General features: G+C 49.3%; 1 protein-coding gene across 3 annotated transcripts in view; it reads right to left on the reverse strand.

Annotated features, from left to right (window-relative positions):
• Window positions 1-14,283, reverse strand: part of Rgmb (repulsive guidance molecule BMP co-receptor b) — a 25,449-nt gene extending 11,166 nt beyond the window's left edge. The window contains exons 1-4 of one of the 3 annotated variants that reach the window (XM_051164392.1): window positions 14,062-14,283; window positions 13,047-13,122; window positions 9,533-9,804; window positions 4,043-4,551 (exon numbers count right to left, since the gene is read on the reverse strand). In XM_051164392.1, the coding sequence (XP_051020349.1) occupies window positions 4,043-4,551; window positions 9,533-9,804; window positions 13,047-13,051 (786 nt within the window). In that variant the 5' untranslated portion in view covers window positions 13,052-13,122; window positions 14,062-14,283. Of the gene's footprint in view, window positions 1-4,042; window positions 4,552-7,873; window positions 8,108-9,532; window positions 9,805-13,046; window positions 13,629-14,061 lie in introns of those variants that run through there. The other 2 variants (XM_051164391.1, XM_051164393.1) reach the window with 2 other exon arrangements.
• Between the last annotated feature and the right edge of the window lie 1,680 nt (window positions 14,284-15,963).

Consider the following 15,963-nt stretch of genomic DNA (forward strand, 5'->3'; position numbering starts at 1 on the left):
GGGAGAGAGGAGAGGGAGAGGAGAGAGAGAGAGAGGGAGAGAGGGAGAGGAGGAGAGAGAGAGAGAGGGAGAGAGAGAGGGGGGAGAGAGAGAGAGATGAGGGAGAGAGAGACAGGAGAGAGAGAGAGAGGGAGAGAGGGCAGAGAGAGCGGGAGAAAGAGACGAGAGAGAGAGAGAGGGAGACAGAGAGAGAGCAGAGAAGAGACGGAGAGGGAGGAGAGGAGAGGCGGGAGAAGAGGGAGGAGAGAGAGAGGGAGAGAGAGAGAGGGAGAGAGAGAGAGAGAGAGAGAGAGAGAGAGAGAGAGAGAGAAGGAGAGAGAGGAGAGAGAGCCCTATCACACTATAGGCCTATCTGTCTTAACGCACTCAGTGCTCACACATGGAAAAAACGTTTAGTTAATAAATGCCCCTTGAGTCTAGTGATGTCATCTTATTTTATTCTGTTTAGGTGTCCTCGGGTGACAGGTGGGAGACCTCACTAAGTTAAGCTTGCAGGTGGCTGGCTCAAGAAAGCAGGCTCTCAGAAGCCAGCTGTCTTAGTGACCTCATCGAGTAAAACAGCCAGGGGTCTAGCATTTCTCTTCAGATTTCAAGTGCATGGATGTTTAAATATAACACTTGAGCCTCACAGTTGGCCTTCCACAGGGGCATTAGTCAGTCTTCAAGGGCAGTGACACACCGCACACAGGTCACACAAGCCAGGTTCAGTAAGAGCAACGCACAGTGCTGAGAGACTCAGAACCGGCCTAGGTATAATCCAGAAATTCTCAGTGAGACAATGAAGTATGCTCCAGACTGGGCTGGCACCCTACTGCCCATCAGAGGGCTCTAGGCGACAAATTGACCTTTCATGGATTCATAGTAAGATAGCATGGGGGGAGGGGTGGACAGCAGGTGGGACCTAGGTAAAGAGAGGTCACCTCCCCAGAAAGTGACACCCTGTCCCTAGTTCTCTTTTCTTCTCTTTCTGTCCAGCCTGATGCTCCCTACATCCTGGTATCCTGTCTTGCCTGAGGCTCAAAGCAATAAATTCAGTCAAGGCAGGATTGAAGCCCTAATAAGCCCGCCTCTTTTTCACCCTTTCTCCTCAGGTGTCTGTCACAGAGATAAAAAGGTGAGAAGGCCAACCAGTGTGTGAAGAGAGTCACATGGAAAAAAAACAAAACAAAACAAAACAAAAACTTTTCCAAAGAAATTGTTGAGAGAAAACACTTTAAACCAGATCTGAAAGAAATTCAGATTTTTGTTTAGAATGTATTTTGTAAGGACACTGTGACTCATTATTTTTACTTTTATTGCCACCTTTTCTTTAATGCTTGTAAGTCCTTAAAGGTAAGATTGTGCAGCACAATTTTAGGCCTTTGCAACTTCAGCAACACATTATCATCCTGATCTTGAGCTTGGGCATCAAACCCAGCCTTTTGGATACTTGGGCACCCTGGAGAACACACACACAAACAGCACAATCCAGTTACCGCAGGGGATGGAGGACCATAGACAGAGTGACTTGCTGAGCAGCATAAAGGCCAAACACCAATGTGCAACTGAGAGAACACACACTCCAGCTGCCCTGAGTTCCTGTCAGAGAACCACCTTTTCTCCATTTTGAAAGAACAAAACCCTCAGCTCTCACCAGATGGAGAAAACAGACCCTTTTAAAAAAAATTAATTTACTAATCCAACAGCACTGGTAAATTATATATTTATATAACATTAACTAATAATCTGACCAAAAACCTTCCAAATCCTCAACTGTTTGAACAGTGGACAACTCTTCCCAGGCTTGAGGTGTCTTAAGACAATCATTTGTCTTTATAACAAGATATGTATCTATATATATATCTATATCTTGTTTTGTGTGTGTGTGTGTGTTTATCTGTGTGCAAATACGTGCAAGTGCCTTCAGAATCTAGAAGAGGATATCAGATCAGGGAACCCTGAGTCACATGGATGAGAACAGACAAGCTGGTGGTGGTAACCAACTCCAGGTGCCTCTGCGGGAGCAGTGCTCTCTCTTAACTGCTGAGCCACCTCACTAGCTCCATAATTGTTTATCTTTATGATCTAACTTTTACCAAATATATATTCTGAGATCTAGGTGAGAAAAGTTACTTATAAACATATAAGAGCCAAAGAAAGAAAAACTTATTTTGAGGTGTAGAATTTGCTAAGGCAATAGGCAAGCCTGAGATTTTACTGGCTTGAATCTCCTAAAACGTCCGCTGCACTGGAACAGTCTTCTTTGCTCAAGAGCAATGGCTTCTATTTTTAGATTCGTGACACTCCTGGGTGTCTCTAGATATCTCCTAAAGTGTTGTAAAAGTTCCTTCACAAAATGCCAAGTAAAATAATTTAAACTCACTTAAAAATATGCCACACATTTGGAGGCAAGGGAGGGAACCAAACGAACAGTCCCAAGAGTTCAAAAGCGTGGTCCTTATCAGCTATATTTAGTCAGTGACAACTCAGGAACAGACACACAGGAACTAGAATAAGAGGAGACAGTCTATCTGTGGAGTTTGTGGCTGGGGAGGACGGGAGGAGGGGGTTCTATCTGTGGGGTTTGTGGCTGGGGAGGATGGGAGGAGGGGGTTCTATCTGTGGGGTTTGTGGCTGGGGAGGATGGGAGGAGGGGGTTCTATCTATCTGTGGGGTTTGTGGCTGGGCAGGACGGGAGGAGGGGGTTCTATCTATCTGTGGGGTTTGTGGCTGGGCAGGACGGGAGGAGGGGGTTCTATCTGTGGGGTTTGTGGCTGGGGAGGACGGGAGGAGGGGGTTCTATCTATCTGTGGGGTTTGTGGCTGGGGAGGATGGGAGGAGGGGGTTCTATCTATCTGTGGGGTTTGTGGCTGGGGAGGACGGGAGGAGGGGGTTCTATCTGTGGGGTTTGTGGCTGGGGAGGATGGGAGGAGGGGGTTCTATCTGTGGGGTTTGTGGCTGGGCAGGACGGGAGGAGGGGGTTCTATCTGTGGGGTTTGTGGCTGGGGAGGACGGGAGGAGGGGGTCCTATCTATCTGTGGGGTTTGTGGCTGGGCAGGACGGGAGGAGGGGGTTCTATCTATCTGTGGGGTTTGTGGCTGGGGAGGACGGGAGGAGGGGGTTCTATCTATCTGTGGGGTTTGTGGCTGGGGAGGACGGGAGGAGGGGGTTCTATCTGTGGGGTTTGTGGCTGGGGAAGACGGGAGGAGGAGGGGGTTCACTTGGGAAACTGCTTTGGCTGCACTCAGCGCCGACTGGCACTCGTAAACCCTGACACCCTCTCCTACCCGGCACTAAGACACTGGTGCCTTGTAGTTGGCAGAAGTCTCTCGATACATGATCAGTTTCTTCAAAATAAACAGACATAGAACACAGACACTGGACCAGGGTTGGCTTAACTTACTTTTGCCAACTTTCCTCTTAGCTTCTGACTTAAACTGTTAAAAAGGGGGTATGAGATTACACGGGGTTATATAGCACTGTTCTGCAACAGCCAACCCTTAACACCCTTGGTTACCGAAAGGTTAGAAACTAAAGCTCCACTGTGGGTTTGCCACTGGGAAGCCTGCGTGACAGCCACTTCATTTACTGTAGCTTCTAAGTCTCCAATAAAGTATGTTTCCTGGTGGCCCTGCCCCAGGCCTCACAGCTTTCGTTATTCAGAAACACCCACTTTAGTCATCTGATAAATCTGAATGTGGGTTTCTTCGAGAAGGGTCACACGCACGCACGCACGCACCCACCCACACATGCACTCACAGGACGGCACTGGTGAAGGCATACATTTTTCTCATCGAATAGGCCCGCCTTTTCTCCCTGGAAAACTTGACTTCACTGTTTGTTTTATTCTTCATATCATTGCATATTTAAGTTCAGAACAACTTCTTCCATGCCAGAGAAAATTTCTAATTAAATAATTACAAACCTTTACCAACCCTGTTAATAGCTTTCTGAGAAGATATATGGATGGTTCTTTTAAACAAGGCCTTTATAACACACTTCGTAAGCTGTCTGAAGGAACAAACATCTGAGAGTCAAGGAGAAGAGAGAGCAATACACTTACCTTGTTAGTAGCTGTCGCACTGGATCCAGGGACCACAGGCACATTCGTCACTTGAACCGAAAGATAATTGTTGTCTATGAGTGGCCAGGCCCCTTCCACTTTGCACGTCTGGAAGTGATCCTTGAAAGTTCTAAGATGAGGGTCTCCAAACAAGCCACAGAAAAGGTAATTCGGAGGGCTCTGGTCCCCTCCCCTGTGTTCTCTGACTCCCCCATGGCTGTGGTAGTTACAAGGGTCATGGGTCACTTCCGGGTTGGTGGAGGAAGTGGGTCCATCTTTGGAACAGTTCCTCTGGCTCATGAGGTCACTGATACCTAACACAGCAGAATGGTACACCAGGTTGCCGCGGCAGGCTTTTGAAGTTCGCTGGGTGCAGCCAGCATAGGCGCGAAGGGCCTTGCAGAACTCAGAGTCAAAGCCATCAGCGGCAGAGTTCAGGTGTGAAGTCAGGGACACGAAGTCTGTGGTACACTTCTGTATTCGACACTGAGCTGGCTGTTGGCAATGACCTACGGGAAAGGAGACAAGAGCAATCATGTAAATGCTTCACCACTTCCTGGGCAGCATGATTAGCCATGGCTTTCCCATAGAGACTGTCTGTTCCATCTCATAGGCTCGTATTTAAGACACCTTCAGCAATAAGGCTGTATCGTGGTATCACGTCTCCCAAATTAAGCCACTGGGAGAAAAACTGGATACAGTTAACTGCAAACTTTGAAGCTTGGGCTTTGGTGACAAAACAAGAGCTCAGCCTAGAAATGTCTCTCCAGGCTAAAATCACAAATAAAATATTGTTTCTTATTTATAGATTTTTGACAATGATTCTTCTGCTCCAAAGCAGAGCCAAGAACATGGGCTGTTTTGATTTTTAAAGCTGTATGGGTAATTGGCTTTGGAAAGCCCTGGGGGAGATGCACTAGGCTATGACTAAAGCCTGCACACCCCAAGAAGGGCTAAACCTCTAAGTTATAGTGTGTTTAAAGCATCTCTACGTGATTTTTGTATGGCTACAGGTAAGAAAAAAAAAAATCAAGGCAAAAATTCAAGTATTAAGTCATTCTACCCTTCTTGAGGTACGTTACTGGAAAACAAACAAACAAACAAAAACAAACAAACAAAAAAACCACGTGTCATGACACCCACAGGCACAATGCCTTTGTGCAAAACCTAAGCACTCTGCTAAAAGAGGCAGCTCACTTGACCAAGACCCAGTTTTACTTCTCTTAACATGTCTGCCACACAGATCTCAAGCAAACCACAAAACTAGAAAAGTATGCAACATCAAAATTGTTTTTCAAAGTGGGAATCAGAGAACTACAAAGCCGAGAATTCCTAGTGTGTGTATGTGTGTGTGTGTGTGTGTGTGTGTGTGTGTGTGAACATACACACCCCACTTTCCTTCTTAACTAACTCATTGAAGGAACAGTTTAGAGGAAAAGTTAAGATGAAAACCTAAGTAGGAAAAGCCCTGTATTAAAAAAAAATCCAAATTATGTGTCACTTGTCTCTTATATAACAATTTATAAGAGAGAAAGACAAAACAAAATACACTATGTGTGTCATGTGTACCAACCAATTACATATTGCTTCAGAAGAGAGAAAAGATTTACCAAAGAGAAACACTGGTCATCTATCTCAATTGTATAAAATGAACTGTAACATAAATGTGTTGAAATTCCTTATAGGCCTATGGAAGGAGGCTTAGTTTCTTCCCATCTTAGCAGCTTCCTGTTCTGAAAAAGGAAGAAGTTGTAACACATTTTTGTGGACTTTTCTAGACATAAAATGCCTCACATTTCATACTGATGGGGCAGGGCAGGGATAGTTTTTTGTTATCACTGGATCATTGATTCTGGCTAGTTTTCTATGTGTGTTTTTATGTGTGTGAGTGTTTTGCTTGCATGTATGTCTGTGTATCATATGTATGCCTGGTGCCCTTGGAGGCTGGAGGATGGTGTTGGATCCCTTGGAACTAGAGTTACAGATGGTTGAGCCATCGTGTGGGTGCTGGGAATCAAACTGTGATCCTCTGGAAGAGAAGCCCCTGCTCTTAACTCTCTCATCCCTCTAGCCCTTCCTTTTGTTTTTGTTTTTTTCTGAGACAATGTAGGTCTCATTGAATGGTAGCCAAGGCTGACCTTGGATTTGCAATCCTTCTGCATCTGCTTCCAGAACTTTGGGTTACAGGTATAATCCACTGTGCCTGGATAAAATCAGTGGGTTATTTTTAAATATAGAATTAATTCAATATGTGGATACAGTAAACTTCAGGATATCAATACTTAAAACTTCCTCTGATAGATAGAAGACATCATTTAGTAATCTCTTATTGATTTAGAAAGGTGTCTTAATATTTTAAATTTTTAATTAAACGGTAAATTGTTTTTGGCTTTAGTTGGAGAAAAGTGTGGGAAATAACAATCTGTCATCATTGTGAAATTTCAAAGACCCAGCTGAGCCTTCATCTTCACTTTTACCACAATAGAGGAGATTAAAATTATTTCACTAATTTGGAGCTATGGACGTGTAAGAATACTAGACCACTTTAACAAAGCACACCATGCCATCTTCAGGTGTTTGGTCATTTAAGGCTTGTCTGGTGCAGCACAGCTCAGGAACTGGCAAGATCCCATTCTCCAACACAAATTTATTCACTTCTAATTCCTTTTACTGAACAAGACGAAACAACAACAAAAACAATCAAACAAACTCACTCTCCCAAAATCCTTCAAGGGATTTAATCAAGGGAAAGGTGGTATCCAAGGTCTTGCCTTGTCCTGGTGGGACTGCGCACAACTAACAAGTGTTAAGGCCAGTCACTGTTAGCTGGCTGAAGACACAGTGCAGTGATGATTATACCACTCTTCCTTTAAAATCAGATGCACAGCAAGCCACGCAGGGCCGAGATCACTCACTAATGAACAGCTCTCGGACCTCAGACAATGACGCACTAGAACTTTCCGCTAAACTTGTGGGGCCTATTTGTTCTTTTTTATGGTCTATAAAATCTATCTGAGCATACAGTTACTTATAATTATTTCAAATAGTCATAAAATATCAAAAGTAAGAAAAGCACGGAGAAGTGTAATGCAAGTGTTTAGGAAGGAGAAAACGCAGCATTCATCCCAGTGTGTTCTTTGGTCTCCTCCTACCCCCCATAATCCCCCTTCCAAGCTTCCCCCTCCCCCTTTTTTATGGTAGGCAGGTGCTCACTGCTCTGAGAAGTGACATACAAAACAGCTCTTTTGCGTGCATTAGGGTCCTAACAAGCCTTGGCTGGAGAGACCAGAGGGAGCGCAGCATAATGAAGACTGCATGCTCTGAGGTCAGCACTCTCAGCTTCGTCACAGGCTCTGAGGTCAGCACTCTCAGCTCCATCACAGGCTCAGGAGAATAATTTGTAGCATACACCCAGAAATATCCGAGCTTCATGAATTTATAATGACAGCACACACTTTGCCTGTTGGAAGCGGTAAAGTAAATCTCCTGTCAAAATGCCAGGACAATGCAGAGCAGAAACCCTCTCCAGGATGTGGCCAAGAAGACCATCAAGAGAGTGAGTAAGCAAGAACTCCCATAGCCGATACCCACTTGGGAATTACAAAGGTCTTCCTAAAATAAAATACACATGAAAGTAAAACAAATGCCATTTCCCAAGGGCAGAATTCAAAAGATGCACTTACAAGGAAAAATTTTCCTGTTTTGGTGTCAGATCATCTACAATTGGGTGTGCCTTGTATCTTCCTGGCAGCTACTGCCAGTGCTAAAGGATTCGTGGTCTAGAGCTTTCATTCCATTATTTTTTTAATGGATCAAACATAAAAGACTCACCATGCAAGACAGCTTCCTTCACACCAGGACTGTGACTCTGCGGCACAATCCCCGGTTTGTAATAAAGGAAATGAGGTATGCTGAAGCCGGGTGGAGTGAACCCTAGAGCCATATGGGGCTCTGAGGCACATGACATGGACGCAGACGGAAACCATATGGTAGTCCATCTGCGAGTAGCACTTGGTAGGGTCCCCGTCAGGAAAAGAACCCCTGCATTTTAACAGCAACACTCTTCAAAGAGATCTCCGACAGAGCTCCACCCTGACAGTTGCCCACAGTGACAAGGGCCTTGCCAGCCCTTTGGGTTCAATCTGAGATACTGAAAGGAACCTCGAGGCCCAGATCCTTTAACTAAAACACCTTAGCTCTGTAAACCTTTAGTTCTGTTTCCTGTGCCTTTCAGAGGGCAGCTAAGAAACCTCCAGGAACTAGCCTCCAACCCTGTCAGGACCCTGCAGCAACTAATACCCAACCTGGCAAAGAGAGCCAAGAGAACGCAGCTCAACCTAGCATTTCAACTTCCGTTTCACGCAATGTAGTTTGACATAATGGATACATGTTTTTCACCCCAACACTCCCGGATACTGGAACATTAACAAAAAGTTTCCATGAAACCGCATGCGGACATTCTTCTAAGGTTCTAAAGCTACTATTTTAAAGCCCCAATTATTCCAACAACTGCCTACATTTAGTACCAGCCCGTTTCCCAGAGTGGCAGTGTTACAATGCAGCTGTTGCACCACTTCCAAGAGTTGCCTCTTCAATGTCATTTTGTCCCATTACTTTAAAAACAAACAAACAAACAAACAAAAAACAAAACAACCTCCCTGAGATTTTAGCACTGTTGATGTGTCTTATCAATTAAGTTCTCAGTATAGTTGGGGGTTGTTAAGCCGTAATCCTCCAGACAGGAGCGTTGTGTTATCATAAACAAAGGGGGGAAAGGCCCTCAAAGAAAAGAAAAGACATCTATGTAAAACAATGGTTCTAAATTTTTGTATTACAGGGAAATTCATAGTCTAGGCAAAGTCTTGAAAAGTGAGGGTACTTATTTGTAAAGAAAACAAAACTTGGCACCACATGTCACAAGGCCCAGTTTCATTCCTCAGGGTTGAGTCGGCAGAGGCAGTGGCGGCCTCCACACCGCACACGTCTCGCATCTGTCAAGCCCACTAGGAACCGAAAACACGAGGCTACCCTCAGAGCACACCTTCAATTCGCCAAACTCTTGCGCTCAAAGCAGCCTGGCAAAACCGAAAGAAACCTCGGTTAAGTTTCTTCGGAATTCACCCCCCAAACTCGAGTGAAAAAAAATCTTTGCACCCCACTGCGATTCCCGGCCTCGCCGCCGTCCACCCCCAGCGGTGGAGAAGGAGCAGCGGGGCGCAGGGCTCACGGGCGGCGGAAACCCGATCCGCAGCGGAGAGCCAGAACACACAGCCCCGGGGCGTTCGTCCCGCACGCGGCCCCCGCGCGCAGGGACTCGACAGTCCCAGGCCTCCCGGAGGCCGAGGCGGCGGGCAGGACCCGGCCGGGCGCCCCAGCTCGGAGCCGTGAACCGGCCACTGCGAACGCCCTGCTCGCCCGCCAGGGCCGTGGCGTTCCCGACGCAGAACAAAGCCTGCGCGGCGGCCCACTCCCCACCCGGCCCGCGCCTACCTGCGTGGGGCAGCCCAAGGCTGAGCAGCAGCAGCGGCGGCAGCAGCAGCAGCAACGGCGGCGGCCAGAGCCCGGGGCGGCGGCCCAGCTCAGCCCCGGCGGCGGCGGGGGCGGCGGCGCAGGAAGGTGCTGCTCTCACGCCCATGCCCGTCCATGCAGGTCTCGTGCGCTCCGGCGAGGAGGAGGAGGGCGGCGGCGCGGGCGCAGCGGCTGGGCCGGGCCTCTTGCTGCGGCATGGGCCGGGGGGCTCGCCTCGCTTCCTCCTCTTCTTCCTTTCAGGCCAGCGTTCGAGACCGGCCGCCACCGCCGCGATGACCGGGGAGTCGAGGGCGGAGGGAGGCGGCCGCAGGGCGCACAGACATGGAGACGGCCAGACGCGGCGGGCAGGCAGAAAGGGGCGGGAGGAAAGATACAAAAGACCGTGAGCGAGCGCCGCGGGCAGCCCAGAGCTCGCGGAGGGCTGGGCCCCGGCTGGCGTGGGCTCCTCGGCGCGCGCGGACCGGCGGGACCTCACCGGTCGTGGCAGGCGGCGGCCTGGAGAGCTCCGCACGGTGGCCTGCCTGCGCGGTCAATCAATCTCGGACCCGCACTGCCGCCCCGCCCCTCGGCGCCCCGGCCAATCCGCGGAGGCCCCGCCCCCCGGCCGCGCGCCCCTTCCGCCGCCCATTGGCTGCGAGCGCGCCTCCTCGCCTCCCTTGTGCGTCTCGCTCCGGTTCCGCGTCCGCCGCCGCGGGTGGGGCAGCTTCGCCTGGGCCCAGCCTCCCGCCCGCCCGCTTCCTTGTGCTTTCACTCCTCCACCCCTTTCCGCGGGCACGGTTTTCTGGGACCCAATAGAATCGGGCGACAGCGACTTTCGCTTGGCCCGCGCACCAGGAGAACCGGCCTTTAACCTTCCCTTGAATTAATGAGCTTCAGGTTCAGCTTCCTCCTAGGTTTTTTTCCCCCTTGTTTGTTCTTAATGACCCCCAGCCCCAGCTTCATTCCCCGGCCCTGCTGGCTTCAGCCGCTAGCAGGAAGCCGGCGCTTTCCCAAGCTCTGTGTAGCAGGTTCTCCCCACCCCCACCCCAGCCCCCACACACTCAGTCAATCACATCTGCTGGACCTCGTAGCAAACTTGTTGGTGTCTCTTGGTAAAACAAGAGTCCGGCCGAGCCTCGTTAGGTACTCAGATGACACCCGCGGGCCGCAGCAGATGGATGGAATGGGAAGGTACCAGCGAGCTCCCGGCGGAATTCGCTGTCAGCTGCGTGAGGCTCTGGTGTTTTGGTTTCTTTGACATTTTTCCTGCTTCAAAGCGGGGAGCGGGAGTCAGGGATTGGGCGAACTTTAACGTGTTCGGTTACAAGGTAATTAGATTAATGAGAGTGGTGAGTTTTTATGCAGTGCAATTACGCCACGATTTCTTGTTGCTCAGTGGCTTTTCCACAAATTTCCAGTCTATTAAATTAATCCAATGGTAGGTCTGTTTCTACTTGAGTTGTCCTCCAAAAACATGAACAAAACCCACACAAACTATCTCCAAGTAAAAAATGCTAGTAATTGGAGACAGAAGAAAGGATAGGCTTTGTTATCAGTCAGTGTGGGGTGGTATCTCCTCTGGCGAACTGTGTCAGTGCTAGGAGCCCACACTGTGGAGGACTGTCATTTAAAATGCACTCAGGTGCAATCTAAATTACAGTTTGCAACTTTACCTGCTACATTACTCAATCTCTAATTAAGAATCTCCTATCAACCACAGACAGATTAATATTCCACACATTGCAGTGTGCTGATCAATGGACAAGGATAATGGGGGAGGGGCAAGCCTTAGGTCTCACTCATCAGACAACACTGAATTCCTCAAACCTCTAGGTCCCTAATGAAAGAGACCGATCTGTTTTTACTGTGATTTTCCACTACTTATTACACGCCGTCAGGAATAGAGTGGTAAACACACCTTTCACTACCCAAGATATAATCCGAGCCTTATGTCTATTTTTAATATGCTTAATAATAGCTTCAGAGTTGCCTGGAGAAACGACTTTCCATGGGGGGGGGGGGATGGCTGGAACGTACCTGACAGGTTTACACAATGGCCTATTCTAAATGCTATCAGAGCAAAGACTTTTACCATCTTGCAGTTACTACAAATAGTCAATGAAATACAGCTCAGAAAATACTAGTAAATAGCTTTTAAAGAGTGATCACATGACACTCTCCTTAAAAATCCTTTTAGCTTGGGGCTGGAGAGATAGCTCAGTGGTTAAGAGCACTGGCTTTTCTTCCAGAAGACCTGGGTTCACTTCCCTGTGCCCACTCAGTCTGTAACTCCAGTTCCAGAGGATCTGAGTCCCCTACACCTTCACACACTCACGCTGCACAGACATATATGCAGGCAAACCATTCTTACACATAAAGGCTTTTAAGTGCTTTTAGCTAGCTGACTTGACAGCAAAATGTAGAGTTTTCTTATCTCAGTATTTAATTATACCCCCCACAGGTACCTATGCTATTACCACATTTCATATAACCAAAAAGGTAAGGGTCTTTCTGCTGATGACTGACTGTCCCGGTTTATAACTATACAGGGATCTAGATATTCTTACCAGTAGAGGGCACCCTCGAGTTGCTGAGAATCCTGATGTCAAGGGGGAAAAAAAAACTGAGGAAAAAAATTCATCTCTAAGGTGTTTTATTGCACCTCTGTTGTAAAATCTGACAAGCTTAAGACATGTATGCCTAACAATTCACTTTTTATTACCCGCGTAAGTGTTCAGCTGCTAGAGAAAATGCTAATTTTTCTTTCTCCCCCCCCCCCACCTCCCCTTTACAATTAAGCCACAAGGTGGTTCCCATTTTCATAACATTAGGTCCGTTGACAAACTCTGGGTGAATCTGGAATGTTTGCAAGATTTGAAATCAAGAGTATGTCGGATGATGGTTTATAGCCCAGCCACTCTTCAAGCTCGTGCGTGGCAAGTTTAAGCAGAATTTGGGACTGTAAAATGAAAAACCCAGGGAGGAAGCTAGAACAAACGTGATGAATATAAAAAGTTTTACATTTTAGTCAGGAAAAAAAAAAAGCGAGGTGATTGGCAACTTGAGCAACCCCCAAAAATCCACCCTGTGTCTTGCCACGTGCATTTTTCGCTCTTCCTCTTTGTTTTCAAGAAGGAATGAAGAGACCAGAGCAGTACGTCCTGGAGACGCAGCAAAGCACACCATGCCATGGACATGCAAAGGGGTGAAATTAAAACGGGGGCCGGAAACGTTAATAGATTCTAAACACGATGCAGTTTCATTTCCCAAGCCCTTTGCATGGCATCTTAACTGCTCCCCGGGTATCTTCGTACCCAGAAACCTAACATGAGGGTCTCAGTTTTAACAGCTCACCCAGGACAGGGAAGCCTGAAACAAACGATTTGTGCAACCCATTCCGGAGTAAGGGCTCCCCTGCTGCTCGTTGCTGCACAACATTTGAAAATCGGGGGCTGCAACAGCCCAGGAGTCCAGGAGCCCAGCAGCGTGTACTTACATCATTCTTAACCCTTCTGCACCCGGAAGGGGCTCAGCAGGATCAGGATGCCCGGGAGCTCCGGAACACGCAGGACCTAGGTGTAAGAGAAGAGCCCCAGGGCTCCGTGTGAGCGCTGAGCCCCTGGAGAGAGAGAGGGACCCCAGAGAGCGCAAGGGGTTCATAACCCGCGCTCACATCCTGGGCTCCTTGATCCCTAACAGACTCCAGTGCGGCTTGCTTCTGGCTCGCAGGGCTAGAAGCAGCAGGTGCAAAAAGCATTTGGGAGCTGCTTGCCAGTGCTTGGAGGTAATGCGCTTCCTGTCCATTTATCTCAGGAAACCAGCGCAGCCTTCCCTTCGAAACAAAATTAACCTCTCATTAGCCAGCCACTCACTCCCAAGAAGGCCTTAAAAGCTTTGCCCTCTGACTAATGTATTTAGGCTTTTCTTTCAGGCAAACCAAGTCGAGGCTGTGCTAACATCAGCCCGAGGGGTTCCTACGGGCTCCCTAAGGAGTCAGCCGCTAGCCTTTCACCAGTCTAGACTGGGAAATTGGCCAACGCAGGATCCCAGTTTATAGAAACAGGCCGACCCGACACCCCTGAACGAACTTCATACCAATCCCCGCCACCCCCCCCCCCCCACCCGTCCGATAAGTTTTCTCGGGCTCCTTTGACATCAACTCCTCGGCTCCATTGCCCCCAAGGAACGGGGAAGGGAAGCTGGGGGAACTTCAATGGCCAGCTGTCCCTGGGTCATGGGCAATGACTATCCCTTGGGAAGCGTCCATGAAAAGCTGGGGGTGGGGACATCCTTCGTTAGGCCCTAGTCGGTCCCAGGCATCGCGAATTAAACGTGGCTAGCTTTTGGAATGCCAGGGCTTTCTCACCCTGGGCCCTACCACCCAGAACCTGGCAGATTTATACCACACAGGTGGACGGAGACCTAAACAAAACAGTCCCGGCCGGCTGCCTGCCGCTCGCCCCCCACGTCCTCCTGGCCCACCGCAAACTTCAACAAAATAAACAACTCACCACAGGCATTCCCTTGTCTGCAGCGCGACGCTTGCCAGCTGGGAAAATAAGCCGCAAGCCACGCGGCCGGGGCGCAGAAAGGAGGCCGCGCCCGCCACTCTGCCCCAGGTGGGCGGCAGGCAGGAGGCTCCACCCGGGGGGCCGCTCTCCAGATGCTGGTTCCGGAGTGAGCTCCCGGGCAGTGGTTGCACCCTGCCAGACAGCGGGGGACCTCCCTGCCACCTAGTGTGTGTGTGTGGGAGAGGGCGGGGTGACGAGTCCCTCTCCCCAACTTCCTCGAAACTGCTTGCTTTCCGCTCTGGCTCCCGGACAGCCGCCGCGGACAATCTCCGCAGCGCGGGTCAGCACTTCGCCGCGCTACACGACGGTCTTGCTGGCGACCCGACGGCTGGGGGTGTGGGACGGTCGCTCCTCTTCCCGGGTCCTACACCCGCACTCGCACAAAGGCGCCTTTCAAGCCGCCCGCCCTCCACGCCCGCTGCGCTGCCTTTGCGCACCCGCAGCTTCACGGTCCTGGTGGAGACGGCCGGTTGTCTCCCGGGCAGGGGCAGCGGCCGGCGCGTGCGGTGGGTGTTCGCACTTTGCGCCGCCGCCGCCACCAGGGCAGCAGACACTCTCCCCTCGATGCCCCTCCTCGCTCTCCGCAGCTGTTCGCCAGCGCCCTCAAAAGCACGCTCCGCTAACTACCCCCGAGGGTCTTCTTCCTACTGTGTGTGTAACTGTGAAGGAGGTGGCAGGGATGGTCCCTCTGGACGTGTGCCAGCCATGGGTGTCCAGCTGGTCCACCTGGGGTGCCAATATGACTTGGCCTCACGTCGGGAGAAAGGGTAGAAAGAAACCCCAATGACCCGAAAGAGAAAGTGAGCTGTAAAAGGACCGGCTCAGGACATGTTTCAGGGCCATAGTCCTTTCTATCCCGTGGCACGAGATGGGGGAGGGGAGATTGAGCTGTGTTCTCCAGAGCGGTTCTAGAGCTTCGTAAGTACTCAGAGGCAGCTGTTTAGCTCCCTCGCTCATTCTAGAACAAGAGCGATGATTCTCCCTCCCGCCCCCAACTCCAGTTAAAACAAAACTGGATTCAGCATCTGGATTCAGGCAGTTAAACCTTACCTACCCTCCCTTAGCCCAAAGCCTTCACGCCTCTAATCTTTACCTGCAGTTTCCCAATCTACCGGTAGAGGCAGCGTAGAGCAGTGTAAGAAGGGCAGGATTAACATGAATACCTTGGGTTCAATGGCAAGAAAAAATGTGGACGCTGGAGGACCCAGCTCCTCCAGGCTTAGAAATTCAGTGACAATAGACATCGCGTCTTATTCTCTGCTTGGGTTTTGGGATTTCACCTTCCGCTATCTTCTCTAAAATGCCAACCAAACTGGGGAGAAACAAAAACTCAGATCAGGTATCTGCAAGATAAACTGAAACGTGCTTTATTTACTATTGAGAATTAAAACACACACACACACACACACACACACACACACACACACACGGGGGTGTGTGATGGTGGGCTCATTTCCTGACCCTTATAGAAACAAGGAAATTTAATGTACCCACTTGTTTTGCCTTTGAAAAGCCACTTGAGCAATCAGCACAGCAGAGCTTTAATTTAGAAACTAAAGTCTAGTCTCCTGTGTTTTTCCTTTCCTTTCTACCAACACAAAGACAGGCTACTGCATAGAATACTGATGAAAGAGAGTTCAAAGGAAATCCAGACAGCCGGCCCAGAAGATGACTTCTGACAGCAGCCAGTCCTTCACGCGTCTGCACAGCTTGCTGGACTGCACGTAATCACGGACGCAGGCGCCCACCATCCTCTTCTCCATAAATGCTGGCCAATGCAAAATGGATGGCAATGTTTTGCAAATTACTATGGCATACATTTATTTAAATCACATATTTAAC

The sequence above is a fragment of the Acomys russatus genome, chromosome 21 (genome assembly GCF_903995435.1).
Source record: "Acomys russatus chromosome 21, mAcoRus1.1, whole genome shotgun sequence".
NCBI classification, from domain to species: Eukaryota; Metazoa; Chordata; class Mammalia; order Rodentia; family Muridae; genus Acomys; species Acomys russatus.